The 19140-nt window shown below is 52.9% G+C and overlaps 1 protein-coding gene across 1 annotated transcript in view; it reads left to right on the forward strand.

The window, feature by feature from the left end:
- CPAMD8 (C3 and PZP like alpha-2-macroglobulin domain containing 8) overlaps positions 1–19140 on the forward strand; it is a 72942-nt gene that overhangs the window by 1972 nt on the left and 51830 nt on the right. Inside the window, exons 2-12 of the mRNA XM_034997547.1 lie at positions 2197–2348; positions 3926–3948; positions 6279–6444; positions 6527–6579; positions 6856–6873; positions 7295–7349; positions 9462–9575; positions 11031–11115; positions 12392–12500; positions 15645–15872; positions 18845–19015. Of these exons, the coding sequence (XP_034853438.1) occupies positions 2197–2348; positions 3926–3948; positions 6279–6444; positions 6527–6579; positions 6856–6873; positions 7295–7349; positions 9462–9575; positions 11031–11115; positions 12392–12500; positions 15645–15872; positions 18845–19015 (1174 nt within the window). The remainder of the gene's footprint in view (positions 1–2196; positions 2349–3925; positions 3949–6278; positions 6445–6526; positions 6580–6855; positions 6874–7294; positions 7350–9461; positions 9576–11030; positions 11116–12391; positions 12501–15644; positions 15873–18844; positions 19016–19140) is intronic.

The raw sequence follows: 19140 nt of genomic DNA on the forward strand, positions 1-19140 counted from the left end.
TCCATGGTCTGTATGTGCTATGTGGGAGGTCTGGGGGTCAGCTGGGAGCTAGATGGAAAGATTATTCCTAGAGGAGGCTGAGGTCCCGCTGCGGCGGGTCAGGACACGTAGGAAGCCAGAGTCACTGCCCGCCCGGGTCGGTGTTGGGATTAGATAATACACAGCACGTACCTAGGGTGATGATGGTTACATACCCAGGATCAGCACAGTTACGTACCCAGGATCACTGCATGCTGTGTGAACTGCTGAGGCCAGACATTGCGCATGGGAACTCAGGGAGCACCCTGCACCTTCTGGTGGGTGCTGGAGGCAGCAAACACTACACGTCACATACAAAGCAAGAGTTCCTGTGCTTGAGGCGGTATATGTTTACCCCACTCTCACTGCATGCACACCCCGTTTGCATGAGAATCCGAGAGAGCGCATAAGACCCAGGATCAGTCCACATTCTGGTCAGTGCTGGATCTGGACAGTGCATTCAGGAACCCCAGGGTCACTGCATGCTCCAGATAATGCAGTCACATGCCCAGGATGAATGCATGCTCTGTGCATGGCTGAGGCCAGACGCTGCGCATAGAAAGCCAGTCATTGTGGATGGTTGTTGGTGCTGGAGTAGGACGGAACATTGGACCCCCAGGTCGTTCCTGGTTCCAGTCATTGCTGGATCTGGGCTGTGCACGTACAAAACTAGGGTCTTTGCACATTCTCATCGGCGTTGGAGTTACATAGGAAGTACCTGGTATGTCCCGAGGTCCTTGCAGGCTCCGGGCAGTCCTGAAGTAGGACGGTCCACATAGGAAGCCAGAGCTGCTGAACTCTGGCTACTGTTCAAGCTGGACAGAGCCCAGTGGGCTGCCAGGGTCAGTGCTGCGGCCGGATGGTAGCCGACAGGAGCCCAGTATGTCTTTTGAAATGCCAGATTTTTCATGAAGTTTTAATGAAGTCCAGTTTATCAATGATTTCTTTGATGGATCGTGCTTTTAGCATCTTTAGTATCTTACACATGAACTCTTTGCCTAACCCCAGCTCCCAAAGCCTTTCTCCTGTTTTCTTCCAGGGCTTTTATAGTTTTACACGTATTAGATCTCTGACCCAGTTTGAGTTCACCTCAGTGTATGGTACTCAGGCAGGGTCTAAATTTGTCTCTTTGTGTGTGGACGTCTGGTTGTCCCAGAGGGGATTTTGGAGACGCGAAAATCTCTCCTTCTCTTATTGCCTGGCCTAGTGGTTTCCCTTTCGCCCGCTTCCTTCTGGTGCCGGTAATGCTCCTCATGGCTGGGTTTGTGCTGCCTTTGCTGTCTGGGCTCTTGGTGCTTGCTGTGCTTTGTGAGCAGTTTTCGTGGTTAAAGATGAATGAGACTTTCCGATTATCTGCGGAAGGTTGTAGAACACCAGAGGCAGGAGCTCAGGTGGGGAGGACCTGTGTGCCTCAGGTCAGGTGCCCTAAGGGTGCCCCAAGGCTCTCCCCGGTCTGACTGTGGGACCTGTGGCATGTTCCTTCTCCTGGCGCGACAGCTTGCCCATCTGGAAAGTAAGATAATGTTCTCTACCTTCCAGGAGAGGCCTGTTTTGGCGTGACTGTTCGCAGAGCTTTTCCTGTTTTGGGCCATTTAGTTAATTTTCAGGGCTTTGTTCTTAAGATTAATGCTGCAGGAAGCTCCTTGTTTCTTTCCACTGGGTTCTGGAGTCTGGCTGCCTGGGTTTGCATCCTGGTCTCTTACTGGCTCAGGCACGTGGCTCGGCTTTCTGGGGCTTAATTTCTGACTCTGTAAATGGCTTTTTGGCACTTGTCACAGGGTGGCTGTGGAGGATGAAGTGGGATCCTGCCAGTTACTCAGGAGAGTGGGTCACAGTATTGGTGTGGCACTTGCAAAGGTCCTGTGGCAGAATGCGCTGAATGCAGAGGCCACAGGCCAGAATGCAGACATTGGAAGGGGGTGTGGTGCTGGGTAGATCCAGAGAGGCCAGATTCTTACATCGTCAGGGGGCTTCAGAGATGAATAAGCCAGCCCCTGGTCTCAAGGAGCTCACAGGTCGGTGGGGGGCCCATATACATAAAATGACAGTGTCATCACGGTGTGGGCAGGCCTGGGTGGAAGACCACGCAGGGAGCACCGTGACCCAGCCAGAGAGGCAGGGAGGCCAGAGGTGGGTCAGACAGCCTTTGGCCTTCACTGAGGTTCTCCTCTCCTACAGGGCCTACTTGATTGCTGCACCCTCTGTCTTCCGCTCGGGAGTAGAGGAAGTCATCAGTGTGACCATCTTTAACTCCCCCCGAGAAGTCATGGTCCAGGCTCAGCTGGTGGCCCAGGGCGAGGAGGTGGCATGGAGCCAGGGAGCCATCCTGGGTAGGTCCCTGGGGTGGCTGACCAGGGCTTCCTCTTCCTTGGCAAAGTGGCCTCCGGGGTCAGGCGATGTGGGCATTGCTTTGCTTCTCTCCCATCCCACCTCCCAGCAGGGGAGGGAGAACAGACTGCTTCCCGCCCCACTTTTCAGATGGGGAGAGTGAGACCCAGGAGGGGCAGCCACCTGCCCCGTCTAGGAAACCAGAGTGAATTGTTCCTCTGCAGCCCAGGTTCTGTGGGTGCAGATCTGGATGGAGTCGGGCATCCTTCGGGCTACAGGTGGGACCGGGGCCCAGAGGGACTCTCAGGACCGCTTCAGACCGCTGGCTGAGCTATTCTAGCGCCCCCGTGGTGTTAGATGCAGACTCCAGGCTTCCAGCCAGACTCACTGAGTTGGACTCAGGCCCCCAGCCAGGCTCTGTCCGGCTGTCCTTGGGAAACTGCAGATAACAACCGCGCGGGCCTCCTGGATCCAGGTGGTGAGAGCGGGGAGCTGCCCAGGGCCTGTGGTCCAGCACGCCGCAGGAGACACAGAGGGTGATGTCGGGGCTCTCAGGCCGGCAACGCAGCGCCTGGCCTCGGGGAGAGGCGGGCCTGGAGTGGAAACCAGGAGAGGGCTTGGGTGGGCAGGAGTGCAGGCAGTCCTGACTCCGTGGGCCACCCCAAAACCCACATCAGGTTGGCTTCAGCAACAGAGTGTTTACGGGCTCTCATAACTAGGGAAGTCCACTGGCATCTCGGGCTGTCCTCTCCCAGCCCCACTTCTGAATGGGCCCGCGTCTCCCCGAAGCCGAGAGAGTGACGGGTTCTCCAGACCACTGAAAATGTCCCAGCGTTCTCTCTGATTGGCCGAACTTGGGTCATGTGCTCAATCGTGACCCAACTGATTGGCCCCTTTGAGGTCATGTGCTCAACCCTGAACCAATCACTGTGACTGGGGGAGGGCCTGTGTAGATTTTCACAGAGCCCCGAGAGAGGGACGGAGCCATGCAAACCTCCTGAACTGGGAGCTGGGCAGGTGGCTCCCCCAAGGAAATTGGGGTTCTGCTAGTAAAAAATGGGGAATGGAGACTGGGAGGCAAAAACAGTAGATGGCAAAATCAAGTCTTAGAGGCTAGAAAGCCCAGACAGGTGTCACAATGGTAAATGATTCAGCTTGGGTCAAGAGAGAGGTGATGGGAAAACAGATCTACTGGAGGGAGGTCCACTGGGGACCTCAGTCTCCTCTTCTTTCTCTCTACCCTTCTTCTTGTTCCACTCCCCGGGAGTTTTCTCTTTGCTCCCCTCACAGCTTACCTTGGACATGGGGCCAGGGGTGAAGTGAATTATTAAGTATGTAGGCTGGCCAACATTCCCCCTGAATAGCTCAGCTTTGTCCATCCCCTCTGGCCTTCAGGCTCTCTCCATCTTGGAGGGAACCTCTCACTTTTCTCAATCCCAGCCCAGCCCAGACCAGACCAGCATGACCCAGTGTGTGTGTTTGTCCACAGAAATCCCCCCCAGTTACAAAGCTGCAGCTCAGGGAGGCAGGCAAACCCAGCTCCCAATTTAACTGTTTTCATTTAATTTTTATTTTTTAGATAAAGGGACAATCAAACTCAAGGTAAGCTATGAATTTTTAACATCTTCATGAACCCTACCTTGGAAATAATTGATTGGAATGGGATAAGAGAAGTTTCGTGTGTGGTGAGAAAAATCAGTAATGGTGATGTCAACAATGAATAATGAAGAAAAAATTGAGAAAACTCACCTGTAATCCCATCCCCCCGTACTTTTCACTTTCTCGTGTTTCCCCATAAATCCTCATCCGCATAAAGACATTTCTTTTATAGTTGCAATTAAATGGTAGACCTCCTCGTGCTCCCTGCTATTTTCAATTAATTCACTGTGTAAACATACTTCCATGTGTTCAAATCTCTATAATTGTAATTTGCCTCCTGTTGTTAACCACATCCTATTGCATCTCTTTTATGTACTAATTTACTAACTCTCTCCACCTTGTACATGGTTAGATTTTTTTAAAGATTGTTTTCAGGGTTTTGATAACGTAATCCAAACATTGCGAGCATCTTTGTACATAAACATGTCTTAGCATTCTTTTTTTAAAAGATTCTATTTATTTGAGAGAGGGAGAGAGAGTGTGCATGCATGTGTGTGCATGTGTGGGCACGTGTGGGGGTGGGGGGCAGAGGGAGAGGGAGAAGCAGGCTCCCCGATGAGCAGGGAGCCTGTTGTGCGGCTCGATCCTGGGACTCTGGGATCATGACCTGAGCTGAAGGCAGATGCTTCACTGACTGAGCCACCCAGGCGCCCCAAAAATGTCTTAGCATTCTGAATGCCTGCCTTAGGCTGAACACCCCAAAAGAAGAATGACCAGGTTAGGAACCAAGCCTCTTGCTTGGTCCTGCTTTGTCTTCGAAGACACAGCAATGCCCCTGCACAGCACCACCTGTAGAATTACTCAGGTAATTCTCTGATGTGGGTTTTTTTTTTTTTTTTTAAGACTTTATTTATTTATTTGACAGAGAGAGGGAGAGAGACAGCGAGAGAGGGAACACAAGCACGGGGAGTGGGAGAGGGAGAAGCAGGCTTCCCGCTAAGCAGAGAGCCCGATGCGGGGCTTGATCCCAGGACCCTGGGACCATGACCTGAGCTGAAGGCAGACACTTAAAGACTGAGCCACCCAGGCGCCCCTCTGATGTGGGTTTTTAAACAGGAGTCCTTGGATTTCAAGAGGTTCACAACACTGAAATTATAGGCATTTTCTGGGTTAGCTGTTCCTTAACTTTTATCAGACACTCAAAGGAATCCCGGAATGAATGGGCAACATCGAGAGTCATGCTGAATTACAGCGTGCCCTCCCCCAGGGATCAGTACAATGTCCGGAGCCGTTCCTCTCCCCTGCAGGGTGTCCCTAGTGCCTGAGTGCTGTGGGACAGAGGCCTTCCTGCCTTACTGATGACGGTAGAAGCTTTTCTCTACGGCAGCAGCTCCCACCTGGTGGGGATGTTTGCCCTCTCCCCCGCCCCCGGCCCCAGGACATCGGGTAGTGTCTGGAGACCTTTTTGGTTGTCACAACTGGGGAGGGCACCTCCTGTGTGCTCAGCACCCCCACAGTGATCAGGATAGCTCCATGACCTAGAAAGAGCCAGCCCCAGATGTCAATAGTTGGGAAGCCCTTGATAAGTCCCCTAGAGCTGCCCTTTGAGCAGGTTGGCTTTCTTGTGAATCAGAAAGCAGGGCCGCGCTGGACAGGGGTTAAGATTACGCATGATCCCTGCCCAGTGCCCCTCGGAAGGCACTCTTCACAGGATCGGTGCTGTGGATTTGTAGATGAGACCAGTGAAGGGCTGTATAATTCTAGGAGGGGGGCCAGGGGATCTTCAGACTAGACTAGAGACTCTAAAAAAGGTCTTGGGATCTTTAACTCTTAGAATAGCTCCTGATGAGCAATTCTCAACTTGGGGGGGCGGTTCTGGCCCCTCAGGGAACACTGGCAGTGGCTGGAGACATTTCTGGTTGTCATAACTGGAGGGTGGGGTGGGAGGGGGAGGGAAGGGTCCTATGGCATCTGGTGGGCGGAGGCTAGGGATGCCGCTCAACACCCTGCAATGGCAAGGTGGCCTCCCCCTGCAAAGACTGATCCAGTCCAGGGAAACCTGGGGGGCTCAGTCGCTAAGCCTCTGCCTTCGGCTCAGGTCATGATCCCAGGGTCCTGGGATCGAGTCCCGCATCGGGCTCCCTGCTCTGCGGGAAGCCTGCTTCTCCCTCTCCCATTCCCCCTACTTGTGTTCCCTCTCTCACTGTGTCTCTCTGTCAAATAAATAAACAAAATCTTAAAAAAAAAAAAAAGACTGATCCAGTCCTAAGTGTCATTGGTGCCAATGTTGAGAAACACTCTGTCGTTCGCAAAGCTCTGTGGTCTGCCTGCAGGTGCCCACGGGCCTCCGGGGCCAGGCCCTCCTGCAGGTGTGGGGCCGCAGCGGGCGGGCGGAGGAGGGCCCCCTCTTCCACAACCAGACCTCCGTGACTGTGGACGGCCGGGGCGCCTCCGTGTTCATCCAGACTGACAAGCCGGTGTATAAGCCCCGACACCGAGGTGGGCAGCTCGCGCAGGCTGCGGGGGGGGGGGGGGGCAGCCATGCCCGGAGCTGCCACATGACTGTCTCCTTCCCTTCCAGTGCTCATAAGCATCTTCACTGTCACCCCGAACCTGAGGCCTGTCAGCCAGAAGGTGAGATCAGCTTCTAAAACCCTGTGCCTGGAACACACCGGCCCGGGACCACCTGGCCAGGGGCGCCGCCAGCAACTGGGCTTTCTCCCCTGTTCCTTCCAGTTTCGACCTCCGTTCTGGGTTTTGTCGTGGGGCTCCGAGTCCCCTGGGGAGCCAGGGGGAGGTCTGTGGGACAGAGGGAGGCCAGAGCACGGCTGGGCGGGTGGTGCATGCTCAGAGGGCTGGGGGCCTGCAGGGGCTGTGCTCACTGCCTGTCTGTCTGTCTGTCTGTTGCAGCTGGAAGCCTACATTCTGGTGAGTGGTGTGCAACCCCGTCCACTCTGACTCGGGGCCCGTTAGCCTGCTCTCTGTCTTGCCTGACCGACCGTCTGCTGCCGAGGTAGATCCTACCTGTCCCAGCACCTCACGAGGCTGGGACTGGGTCTGTCCCTGGGCCCCGGATCTGCCCTGGGACAGGCCAAGTGCGTGTCTGTCTGTCTCTGTAGATTTGCACACGGTTCCCTAAAGGAGGAGCAGATCCAGCCCCTTTTGTCCCTGTGTCCTCAGACCAGTCCCTTCTGTGCCCTGAGCTTTCATTTGCTCCCCTATATATGGCTGATCTGGGGGCCTGCCCTCCACACTTGTCCCACCCTAGAGAGAGGGCTCAGAGGGTGCACACATGTGCCAGGGACACGCCGGCTGCCCTGAGCTGACTATGGGTGTTTGTCCCCTGCAGGACCCCAGGGGCTCGAGGATGACAGAATGGAGACACTTGGAGCCGTTCTGCTGCGGTGAGCCTCTGCCCCTCCCCTTCCCTTTCTCCTTCTACAGTTTTGGGGGCTGCACCTTTGGGTGGCAGATGCAATAAATCTTCCAGGGAGCTAGAATGTTCTCTGAATGCATCCCTTCCCTGCAGCACTGCACCCCACCCATGTTTCTCTGGTCCCGGCATCCAGCTTGGGCTCCTGCATTGAACTTGAGGCCTTTTGGGGGAACATCAGGGTCTTGTTTGTCAGCACCCCCCATCTTCCTCTCACTGCAGATCTTCCACCTCATCATCCCCTTGGGGGCTCCTGGACCCCGAGTGCCTCTGTGAGTGCAGAGCCTCTAGGAGGCAGGTGGATTGTGGTGGTTTGTGCAATGCCACACTTCTGGTCCCCTCATCTGCCCTTGAGCCCTCTCTCCAGTTCTGAGGTGCTTGGGGAGGGCTGACCAGCAGGGACAGGGCTTCTGTGACTTTCCTTCCTTGAGTTCTGAGCCTGGAGCTGCAGGGGCTACAGTGCAGCCAAGGGCGGGACTCTCGGACTGTCTTGGTGACCCATCCCACCTTCTTGCCTGGCACTCAGCCTGCTTTCCTCTACTCCACCCTCCCCATCGGCCCCTTTCCCTCCCTCTCGCTAACTCTCTGTCTTCCTACCGGCAGATATCTGCTGGGCACTGAAGTAGATGCTGACAGAGGGTGAACTTTCTGCCCAATGGGGGAAACAGACATTAAACCACATGATAACATCTGCCATGATGAGCGCTAGGAAGGAGAAGTACAAACTCAGAGAGGACAAAATGGGATTCTTGCCCAGCCCGGGGCAGCAGAGACAATCCTGGAAGGCTGCCTGGAGGAAAAGCCTTCCCAGCAACAAAGTGGAGAAGGAGCAGAGGTTAGCCGGGCAAAGTGAGGGACTGTGTTCCAGACAGAGGCCCAGCATGCAAGAGGCCCGGTGGATGGCAGGGAGAGTGAGGCTGGGCACAGGAGGGACCCCACGTGTCAGGAGTGCTGGCTCTAGCAGCAACAGTGAGACCAGGGGGCCTCTCCGGCTGCGGGGAGGTGTATGGACTTGATCTTCAGAACACAGAGGAAGGGAATGACTAGCCTCCCATTTAAACAACTCCTTGCGATGCCTTTGGCTCAGGTAATGATCCCGGAGTTCCGGGATCGAGCCCCATATCAGGCTCCCTGCTCAGCGGGAGGCCTGCTTCTCCCTCTCCCTCTGCTCCCCCTGCTTGTGTTCCCTCTCTCGCTGTCTCTCTCTCTCTGTCAAATAAATAAATTAAATCTTAAAAAAAAAATTAAAAAAATAAACTCCTTGTGATATGTGTAGACCAGGGGTTCTCAACCGGCGTGATTTTGCTCCCGTCCTGGGGGGGTGTCTAGTAACGTTGGCCACGGGCTAATGAGGCCCCATAGAAAATGTATGTTGGGGACATATACCCCCAAACCTCCTCTGACTGTCAAAGGCTTTGAATATATGAGGAAAGAGACCTTTTGCCGTCAGGTTTCCCATTTCCACAGTGATGGAGAGAAGCGGTGGGGACTGTTGTAGTCTCTGGGTTTTCTCCGGAGTCCCGCAGAGCTGCTCTCACGGTGTCACTGTTGGGGACAGGCAGAGCAAGTCCCACTCGGGAGTGACAGATCCCCAAGCGGTGTTTGGAGTCTTTGCGCCCATCCAGATTCCTCCATCGGAGGCTCCTGGAAAATCCCGACTCTCCTCCCAGCATGAAAACAGCTCCCATCGGGGTTCCAAGGAATGGACCTGAAGCCAAAGCTGCCTTCTCTGCCTGAGGCTGGTGGCATTTCATGGGGGCCCATTTGCAGGGAGAGGGGTGCTCTGTCTTAAAGCCTGTTCAGAATCCGTGCTCAATTTGGGCAGCAGTTAACACCTGGTGGGAGGGAGGGGGGAAGCGGGGGGGGGGATTCTGCCCCCAGGGGGCCTTGGCATTATGTGGGAATAGTTGGGGTTGCTGTGACTCGGGGGGAGGAGCTATTGTCATCGAGTGGGTGCAGGCCAGCGATGCTGCTCAATGTCCTGGGGTGCACAGGGCAGCCCCCCACCCACGGCATCGGGTCAGGCCCGGCTGGCTCTGCGCACGCACTTGCCCCAGGGTGACTGTTGTCTCTCTGCACACAGGTGTGGCCAACATGACCTTCCCCCTGTCTGACCAGCCGGTGCTGGGAGAATGGTTCATTTTCGTCCAAGTGCAAGGCCACGTGTACAACAAGTCCTTCGAAGTTCAGAAGTATGGTAAGCCGGAGAATCATAGGATCTTGGGATTTCACATCTGGGCGAAACCACAGACCCGGTGAGGATGCCGACGAAGGGGGAGCACAGCGGCAGCCCCATTGGCTGGGGCTCAGTGCAGAGAGCTGGGCACTCTGTCCTTTCCCTTTTAAAAGAATTGTCATAAAAACACACGTAACAAAATTTGCCATCTTCCCTCTTGTAAATGTACAGTTGTGCAGCATTAAGGACGTTCGTGTTGTTGGTAGACATCACCACCCTCCATTTCCAGAACTTTTGCATCTTCCCGACTCAAAGGCGGTCCCCACGAAACACTAACTCCCCGTCCCCTTCCCCAGCCCCTGGCTAGCCCGCCATCCTACTTCCTGTTTCTGGGACTCTGACTCGTCCAGGTGCTTCATGGAAGGGGGACCTTACAGTATTTGTCCTTTTGCGTCTGGCGTATTTCACTCAGCATGATGTCCTCCAGGTTCATCCATGTCGTAGCCTGGGTCAGAATTCCCTTCCTTTTAATTTTTAATTTTTATTATTTTTAAAAGATTTAATTTATTTATTTATTTGACTGAGAGAGGACACATAAGCAGGGGGAGTGGCAAGCAGAGGGAGAGGGAGAAGCAGCTCCCCGAGGAGCAGGGAGCCCGATGTGGGACTCGATCTCAGGACCCTGAGATCATGACCTGAGCCGAAGGCAGACGCTTAACTGATTGAGCCACCCAGGCACCCCCTCCCTTCCTTTTTAAGTCTGTTTCTTTTGGTTCTTCCCTCATCATCCCGACCCTGTGCACGAATGGGGGAGCTGAGACGTTGAGATCCATTCAGGAAATTGCTCATGTTAACAGGAGCTGGGGAACGAACATGGACCAGAGCCACTTACTCTGCATCTGTGCTGAAATTCTCCCTTAACCTGGTCAAGGGTTTCTCCTTTCAAGAGGAAGGCCCTAGAAGGAAAGGCTGTAGAGGGCAGGGCTGTTGGTTGCAAGCAGCAGAAGCCCAGTGCAACCTCTGGAAATAAAAGGAAAGGAATTTATGGCCTTGCCTCACAAGCTCGAAGGACCAGCTTCTTCGCGTTTCCTCCGTGCGGCTTCTGGGTGTCCGGGTGTCCGTCCCTCCTCCCCAAGCTGCCCAGGGTGACCAGATGGCTGGACGCTCCCAGGGCTGAGCCACTCATGCACCTCTGGGCCGGGCTGTACGCAGAGCACATGGCCTAAAAGTGATGAGATGTGGGCCTCTCAGGAGAAAAAGTGTGCGTCCCCCCAAAATAGGAAATAGATGTAGGTCAGCAAAATCCCCAGAATGCTGCCCACGCTCAGCGAAGGGTGGGGGTGTGGATTCCTGTGGTGTTGGCCGCTTGGTGGCCCGGGGCTGCGGCTTTGCCGTTATCCCTCCCACAGCTCCAGGACTTTCTGAGGCCACCCCAGCGGTGGGAGCCGCCCCTCCCTCTCTGCTCTCTCCTTCCAGTGTTGCCGAAATTTGAGCTCCTTATTGACCCGCCCCAGTATATCCGGGACCTGGACATATGCGAGAAGGGCACTGTGCGGGCCAGGTGAGAAAGAGGTGGCCCGCATGGGCGAGCCCCTCCCCCTGTAGACACGCCCCTCCCCTGTTGACACACCCCTTCCCCGGGACACGCCCCCACGGGCATGCCCCTCCTCTCTCAGACACGCCCCGGGGGGGGGGTATTCCTCTCCCAGCCATTATTCCCCTCTTCCAGCTCTTATTCCCCTCCCGCTGGGAGGGCACCCATCTCCCTTCCCTTCCAGTGTCCCCGCCCCTTCCTTGCAAACAGCACCCACAGAGAATGGGCTGACCCGCAAGGGATTTCTTGAAGGGATTACCTGTCTCATAACCAGGTTAATGACCAGCTCCAAAGAGAGGGTTGACCAGAGGGTGTCTGGGACGCTGTCCCTTTCTGGGGCCGTCCAGGGAGAGTCCTCCAAGACGTGTTCCCGCCCAGCTGTGCCACCTCCTAGAGCTTGTGGTTGAGACGGTTCTACTGCCCTCTGCTCCTCCAGCTGTGCGGGGGTTTTTTTTGTTTTGTTTTTTTTTTTAAGTAATCTCTACTGTTAACGTGGGGCTCGAACTCATGACCCTGAGATCAAGAGTGCCTCACTCTACTGACCAAACTAGCCACGTGTCCCTGCTACATGTGTTTTAAAATCCAAGGATGTTGTCAACTATACTTAAATAAAATTTTAAAAAATAAAATAAAATCCAAGGATGTGTTGGGTACACACACCTTTTTTATAGTCTAGAAAATACTATCAAAATGCCTGGTGTTATTTTTTTATTCACTGTGATCTGCCGTCTTGCTCGTGGGCCCTGTAGGCAAGTGTCCCCTCTGCATAAGTCATGACAAACATACATTTAAGTTTTACCAGCATCTCTGAGAGGATAGTTTTATTGGGGTGAGGAAACTGAGCAGTCTGATCCCTGGTTCAAAGTTGAATTCACAGGGCACTTAGGCCCAGGCTTCCCTGGTGCCCACGGTTGTTTGATCCTCTGTACTGTCCTGCTTCAATAAGTGGCAGGCCCAGTGGTTGTCTCACATACCCTCCGGCTCTTGGGTCCAGAGTTCCTCTCTGACCCTTGGTCTCTTTTTCTGTCAAATACAAGTCCTGGTGCAGAGGATTGCAGGCCCCTATGCTGGCCTATCTGCGCTGCCTCTGGGCTGTGGGAAGGGCTATAAGCACAGAATGTAGGATGGGGAAGCATCCTTGTATCAGCTGGCCATACCACGGGAGCTTGGCCTTCCTGAGACTGACCCCTCCCCTCCCCTGCTGCTCCATGTGAAATTAACCCTCTTTGTCCTTTTGTTCCAGGTATACCTTTGGGAAACCTGTCTCGGGGACCTTAACGATCAATATGACTGTAAATGGTGTGGGGTACTACAGCCAGGAGGTGGGGCGCCCCGTCCTCAGAACCATAAAGGTGAGGAGCAGGGACCCCATGCTGCTCATCCAATGGATCCCTTCCTGCAGGGCCTGTCCTTGGCTTCAGCTTTGTGATCATTTATTTTATTTTACTTTCTAAAACAGTTTATACGGTGAGGATTTTCCCAATGATAAAATTCCTGCAGGCTGATCAGGGAGACTTTAGAAAATATTTAAAAAAAGAAGAAATAGGGGCACCTGGGTGGCTCAGTTGGTTAAGCGACTGCCTTCGGCTCAGGTCATGATCCTGGAGTCCCGGGATCGAGTCCCACGTCGGGCTCTTCTCCCTCTGACCCTCCCCCATCTCGTGCTCTCTCTCTCTGTCTCATTCTCTCTCTCAAGTAAATAAATAAAATCTTTAAAAAAAAAAAAAGAAGAAGAAATAAAGGTGATTTCTTCTCTGACAGACAGACACAACCACTATTGATATGTTAATGTGTTTCCTCCCCAGATATTATGTGCAGAGGTTTTTTTTTTTTTTTTAAAGATTTTATTTATTTATTTGAGACAGAGAGAATGAGAGACAGAGAGCATGAGAGGGAGGAGGGTCAGAGGGAGAAGCAGACTCCCTGCCGAGCAGGGAGCCCGATGCGGGACTTGATCCAGGGACTCCAGGATCATGACCTGACCCGAAGGCAGTCGCTTAACCAACTGAGCCACCCAGCTGCCCATATGTGCAGAGTTTTTTTAAGAAATAGTTTTATTGGGGCACCTGGGTGGCTTAGTCAGTTAAGCGACTGCCTTCGGCTCAGGTCATGATCCCAGGGTCCTGGGATCGAGTCCCACATCAGGCTCCCTGCTCTGTGAGGAGCCTGCTTCTCCCTCTCCCACTCCCCCTGCTTGTGTTCCCTCTCTCGCTGTGTCTCTCTCTGTCAAATAAATAAATAAATAAAATCTTTAAAAAAAAAAAAGAAATAGTTTTATTGAGATATAATTCACATACCGTACATAGAGGGGCCATACATATAGAATATAGGATTTGTGGCTTTTAGTATATTCAGAGGTGTGCAACAGCCTCCACGGTCCAGATTTTGGATATTTCCAATCTTCCCCAAATCCCTCGCGTCCTTTTGCAATTCATCTGTTTCCATCCCCAGCCCTGGGCCGCCACTGATCTGCTTTCTGTCTCTCTGAATTTGCCTGGTTTGGACTTTCGGTATACACGGAATCATACACCATACGGTCTTTCTCATCCGGCTTCTTTCACTCGGCACCATGTTCTCAGGGTTCATCCACATTGTAGCGTGTCCGAGTTGTGTTCCTTTTCGTGGCTGAGTAATAGTCCATTGTATGGATGGACCACATTTCGTTTTTCCGTTTACCTGTCGATGGATATTTGAGTTTTTCCCACTTTTTGGCTGTTATAGATAATGCTGCTCTGAACATTTGCGTACAGGTTTGTGTGAGGCTGGACATGTTCATTTCTCTTGGATGCGGCATTCCTGGGTTGTGTGGTGTGGGATTAAATAGACTGCCCACATAAGAGTGAGCAAAGTCTATTTATTCGGAGCTTGCTGTAGCAAGGGAATCAGCCACCATCACCCCCACTTGGCAGCTCGAAGCTTTATCGTGAGAAAGAGGAAAGGCTTCAGGTGTGCCCCTGCTGGAGACTGTAGGTGTGGGGAAGCCGTGGGCACCTAACTAGAAGGGGAGCATCCCGTAAGATTGGTTAGGGGTGCATATTTGGCTTTCTCATTTGGTTCTAAGAAGTAAAGGCAAAATGGGACATATGGTTGGCTCAGTAGGTAGAGCATGTGACTCTTGATCTTGGAGTCATGAATTTGAGCCCCACCTTGGGGATAGAGTTTACTTAAAAATTTTTTTTCTTAAAAAGGCATGCCTGGGGGTGCCTGGGTGGCACAGTCGGTTGGGCATCTGACTCTTGGTTTTGGCTCAGGTTGGGATCTTGTGGTTGTGGGATCGAGCCCCACGTCGGGCTCTGCACTCAGCTCAGAGTCTGCTTGAGAAGCTCTCTCCCTCTCCCTCTGCCCCTCCTGCTAGTGTACACGTGCGTTCTCTCTCTTTCTGAAATAAATAAATAAATCTTTAATGAAATAAAATAAAAAGGGGTGCTTGGCTGGCTCAGTCAGTAGAGTAAGTGACTGTTCATCTTGGGCCCATGAGTTTGAGCCTTATGTTGGGTGTAAAGATGACTTAAATAAAAAAATAAATCTTAAAAAAAAAAAAGTAGGGACAAAAGTCTTAGAAGTTGTCAGTTATTAATCAAGTCCTGGCCACTTGGGGCTGGTTGTTATGGGGGTTTGTCTTCCTACTAGTTGCTAGACATGGGGGTCAGACTTCCTTCAAGGCTCGTAGATAATGGGTTGGCCATTTTTCTATATGGTCCGGCCATGGTCTGTTTGTCTATGCAGGGGTAACTAAGTTTTTATTTTTTTTATTTTTTTTTATTTTTAAAGATTTTATTTATTTATTTGAGAGAGAGAGAGAGCATGAGGGGGAGAGGGTCAGAGGGAGAAGCAGACTCCTCGCTGAGCAAGGAGCCCGATGCGGGACTCGATCCCGGGACTCCAGGATCATGACCTGAGCCGAAGGCAGTCGCTTAACCAACTGAGCCACCCAGGCGCCCAGGGGTAACTAAGTTTAGCCATTTGAGAAACTCCCAGACTGTTTGCCAAAGCGGCCGCGTGACTTCACATTCCCATGTATGTAGAGTCTGAAGGTCCTCTGCCTCTCTGGGGCCTCCAGCCCTGGACCCTTGTCATCCCTTCTGCTGGTTGTGGCCCTTGCCTTAATGCTCTGGCTTACTGAGTAATGTTGTCCAAAGCTGTTTCTGGAAGTGGCTTGTTTGCCAGGCCCCCAGCTGGGTCCTGAGGTAGAGGTCAAATGGGGGCGTTCTGTGCCCCGGGAGCAGGGGCAGGTGTGAGTACTCCAAAGCAGGGGTGACCGGGTTCAACTCCCTGCCCCGCTGTCTGCTGGAGGGCAATCATCTTACTCCCGGAGACATGCTACATATCCAGCAAGGGATCCAGTGACCCACAGCGCAGGTTGGCCGTGTCACTGCTTGTCCCCCTGGGCCTCCAGCAGCTGGAGCATCCTGTGCTTCAGATGTGTTTTTGAGAGTCGTTCCTCGAAGCCACTCTAACCCCGAGTGAGCACCGTTCTGTGTGCTTCCTGCCTCCAGATCCACGGCTCCCAGGACTTCGACATCTGTGTGAAGGACATGATCCCCGCCGATGTCCCCGAACACTTCCGGGGCACCGTCAGCATCTGGGCCACAGTGACCAGTGTGGACGGGAGCCAGCAGGTGGCATTTGACGCCTCCACCCCTGTCCAGAGGCAGCTGGTGGACGTCCGCTACTCCAAGGACACTAGAAAGGAGTTCAAGCCGGGCCTGTCCTACGTGGGGAAGGTAAGCGCTGGGGACGGCGCCCAGAGGGGGCCATCCGAGGGCTCAGGCTCTGCACTGCCTCCGCCCCAGCTCCGTTCGAGGACCACCATGAACCCAGTGCGGTGGCACCGTGGGTCTGCAGTGGGGACGCTGCTGAAAACGGTGTCCTTTAATTGCACCGTGTAACCTTTGCTCTCGGGGGACCGAGGGCTGTATTGCCGATATGGCAAGAGCTGGTACCCCACACGATCCCAGGGTCCTGGGATCGAGTCCTGCATCGGGCTCCCTGCTCAGCGGGGAGCCTGCTTCTCCCTCTGCCTCTCTCTCTCTCTCTCTCTCTGTCTCTTATGAATAAATAAATTAAATTAAAAAAAAAAAAAAAGAGCCAGTACCCCACGGTGAGGAACACTGGACATTTTGCTCCATCTAAAAGGGTGGTCTACTTTATTCAACATAGAGAGACATGCCTGTACCTACAGACCAAGACCTGGTATATCCATTTATTAAGTCAGTTTCTCTAAGGCAATGCATTTCTTATCTGGGTTGACTTTATTTTTGGAGGAACTAACAGCCAAGGAAATGTTCCCAAAGGCAGATCTCCTGCCCCTGAGAGAGACTGATTCAGACTCCCTGGGGAAAGTGGCATTTTGAATAGGCCCACCTATTCAATGCCACCTACCATGGCATTCTTAGACTCGGTCGGGTTTTAGATGACCAGAAACCCAAGATCCTTATCCCTTTTTTTTTTTAAAGATTTTATTTATTTATTTGAGAGAGAGAGAATGAGAGACAGAGCATGAGAGGGAGGAGGGTCAGAGGGAGAAGCAGACTCCCTGCTGAGCAGGGAGCCCGATGCGGGACTCGATCCTGGGACTCCAAGATCATGACCTGAGCCGAAGGCAGTCGCTTAACCAACTGAGCCACCCAGGCGCCCCAAGATCCTTATCCTAATTGATGCACTGGGCATTTGTGTTCTGTGGGGGCAAGGCCAGTGGTGCCCAGGTTACCCCAGAGGGAAGCTGGCTATACGCCTGACCCTAGCTCTGCGCACCACCCACATCCCTGGCCCCTCTTGCCTTCCGTGGGTCACTCACAGGATCCTGGTGGTCTGTCCTCATGCTGTGTCCTGCTACTTCCACTCCGTTCTGAGACCTCCTTCCTCTCTATGCCCGATCCCAGCCACAACCTGTGTGCCCCTGGCTTTGAGGGTCCCAGCTTGCAGAGAAGCTAAAGCACAAGGAGCAAGGTCAGAATGTGTATGAAGAAGGGGTTTGGGCTGTCAGATCAACGAAGGGGAGCATTTCACATACGGCTGAGAGATTATCCACCATTTGCATTAAAGAACAGAGCTGTAAGTGGGGATCATGTAGGCTGAAGCCCCCCTCACTCTGTCACCAAATATCTGCACGGGTGAGGGGCTACTCTAGGGTCCTTCAGGGCCCATGGACCATATTTCTTTAATACCATCCTTGACTTTTTTTTTTTTAAGATTTTATTTATTTGTCAGAGAGAGAGAGAGAGAGCACACAAACAGGGGGAGTGGCAAGCAGAGGGAGAGTGAGAGGCAGGCTCCCCGCTGAGCAGGGAGCCTGACGCAGGACTCAATCCCAGGGCCCTGAGATCATGACCTGAGCCAAAAGCAGACGCCACCCAGGCGTCCCTCTTTTTTTTTTTTTTTTAAGATTTTATTTATTTATTTGTGGGGGTGGCAAGCACACTGGCACATGCGCACATGTGGAGAGGAGGGGCAGAGGGAGAGAGAGAAGCAGACTTCCCACTGAGCACAGAGTCCAATGCGGGGCTCGATTCCACCATGCTGGGATCATGACCTGAGCCGAAGGCAGACGCTTAACCCACTGAGTCCCAGGTGACCCACCATCCCTGTCTTCCAAACCCCTTGTTCTGACTGCCTTTCCTACCCATCTGAATGAGGTCTCAGCATCACATGGAACTGTTCGTAGCATTGTCCATGCTGTTCCCACCCCAATGTGGCACCAGGCCAATGGCCAACACGTGGTGATTCCTACACTGTGATTTGAACATGGAGACCGATGGGATAGAATTCAGAGTGCAGAAATAAATCCACACCCTGGAAAGATACTGAGTCCCTGTGCGCTCCCCTGACTGATTGCCTAGGATACTCCACTTCCAGTTAGCCACCTACAGCTTCTTCACACCAGTAGCCTCCAACTGGGACACACCTGAAGCCTTCCCTGTTTCTCGCTATAAGGCTTTCTCACTTCACCTGCATTTGAGCCTCTGCCAAACACCAGTGATGGTGGCTGTGACTCCTTGCTACAGCAAGCTCTGAATAAATATAGCCTTTGCTCGTTCTTTTTCGGGTGGTCTTCATTTAATTCCACACCATGTGGTCCAGGAGGCCCACTTCACCCTGCAGCACCGGGCTAATGGCCAGCACATGGTGACTCCTACCTTGTGACTTATTTGCCAGGTCCAAGGTCACGAAAGTCCTCCCACCCCGCCCCGCCATTGTCTAAGTGTTTCAAAGTTCTAGCTCTTAACTTTAGGTCTATGATCCATTTTTAACTTTTGTAGATGGTGTGAGGTAGGGGTTCACCTTCATTCTTTTGTATGTGGGCATCCAGTCATCCCAGCCCCATTTATTGAGGAGACTGTTCTTTCCCATTGGAGGTCTTATGCCCTTGTTGAAAACCAATTTGCCATGGATGTGTGGGTTTATATCTGGACTCTCAGTTCTATCCCATTGATCACCATGTCTCTTCTGTGCCAGTACCACGTTATCTTGACTATTGTAGCTTCCTAGTAAATTTTGAAATTGGGACACATGAGTTCTCCTTTGTTCCTCTTTTTCATGATTATTTTGGTTATTTGGGGATCCTTGCAATTCCTTGTGAATTTTAGCATCAGCTTGTCAATTTCTGGGAAGTTGGCTGGGATTCTGATGGGGGATTAGATCAGTTTGGGGAGTGGTGCTGCCCTGACTGTGTTGAATCTTTGGTGACCCCTTCCAGGTGGAGCTGTCCTACCCGGATGGCAGCCCAGCTGAGGGGGTGACGGTCCAGATCAGGGCAGAGCTGACACCGAAGGACAACATCTACACCATCGAATCTGTATCCCGGGGAGGGCTGGTGGGGTTTGAAATCCCCTTCATCCCCATGTCAGCCCAACACGTGTGGCTGGAGGTGGGTGAGTTGCTTGGATCCTTGTCATTGAGCCACCAGACACAGTCTTGGTGCCTTCCCCAGTCCATGCTTGGGCACCAGCTCAGTGGACCTGTGGCCTATTGCTGCCCTGAGGGAGTTTACAG

This window comes from Mirounga leonina, unplaced genomic scaffold (genome assembly GCF_011800145.1).
Source record: "Mirounga leonina isolate KUSES-001 unplaced genomic scaffold, KU_Mleo_1.0 Mir_94, whole genome shotgun sequence".
NCBI lineage: Eukaryota > Metazoa > Chordata > Mammalia > Carnivora > Phocidae > Mirounga > Mirounga leonina.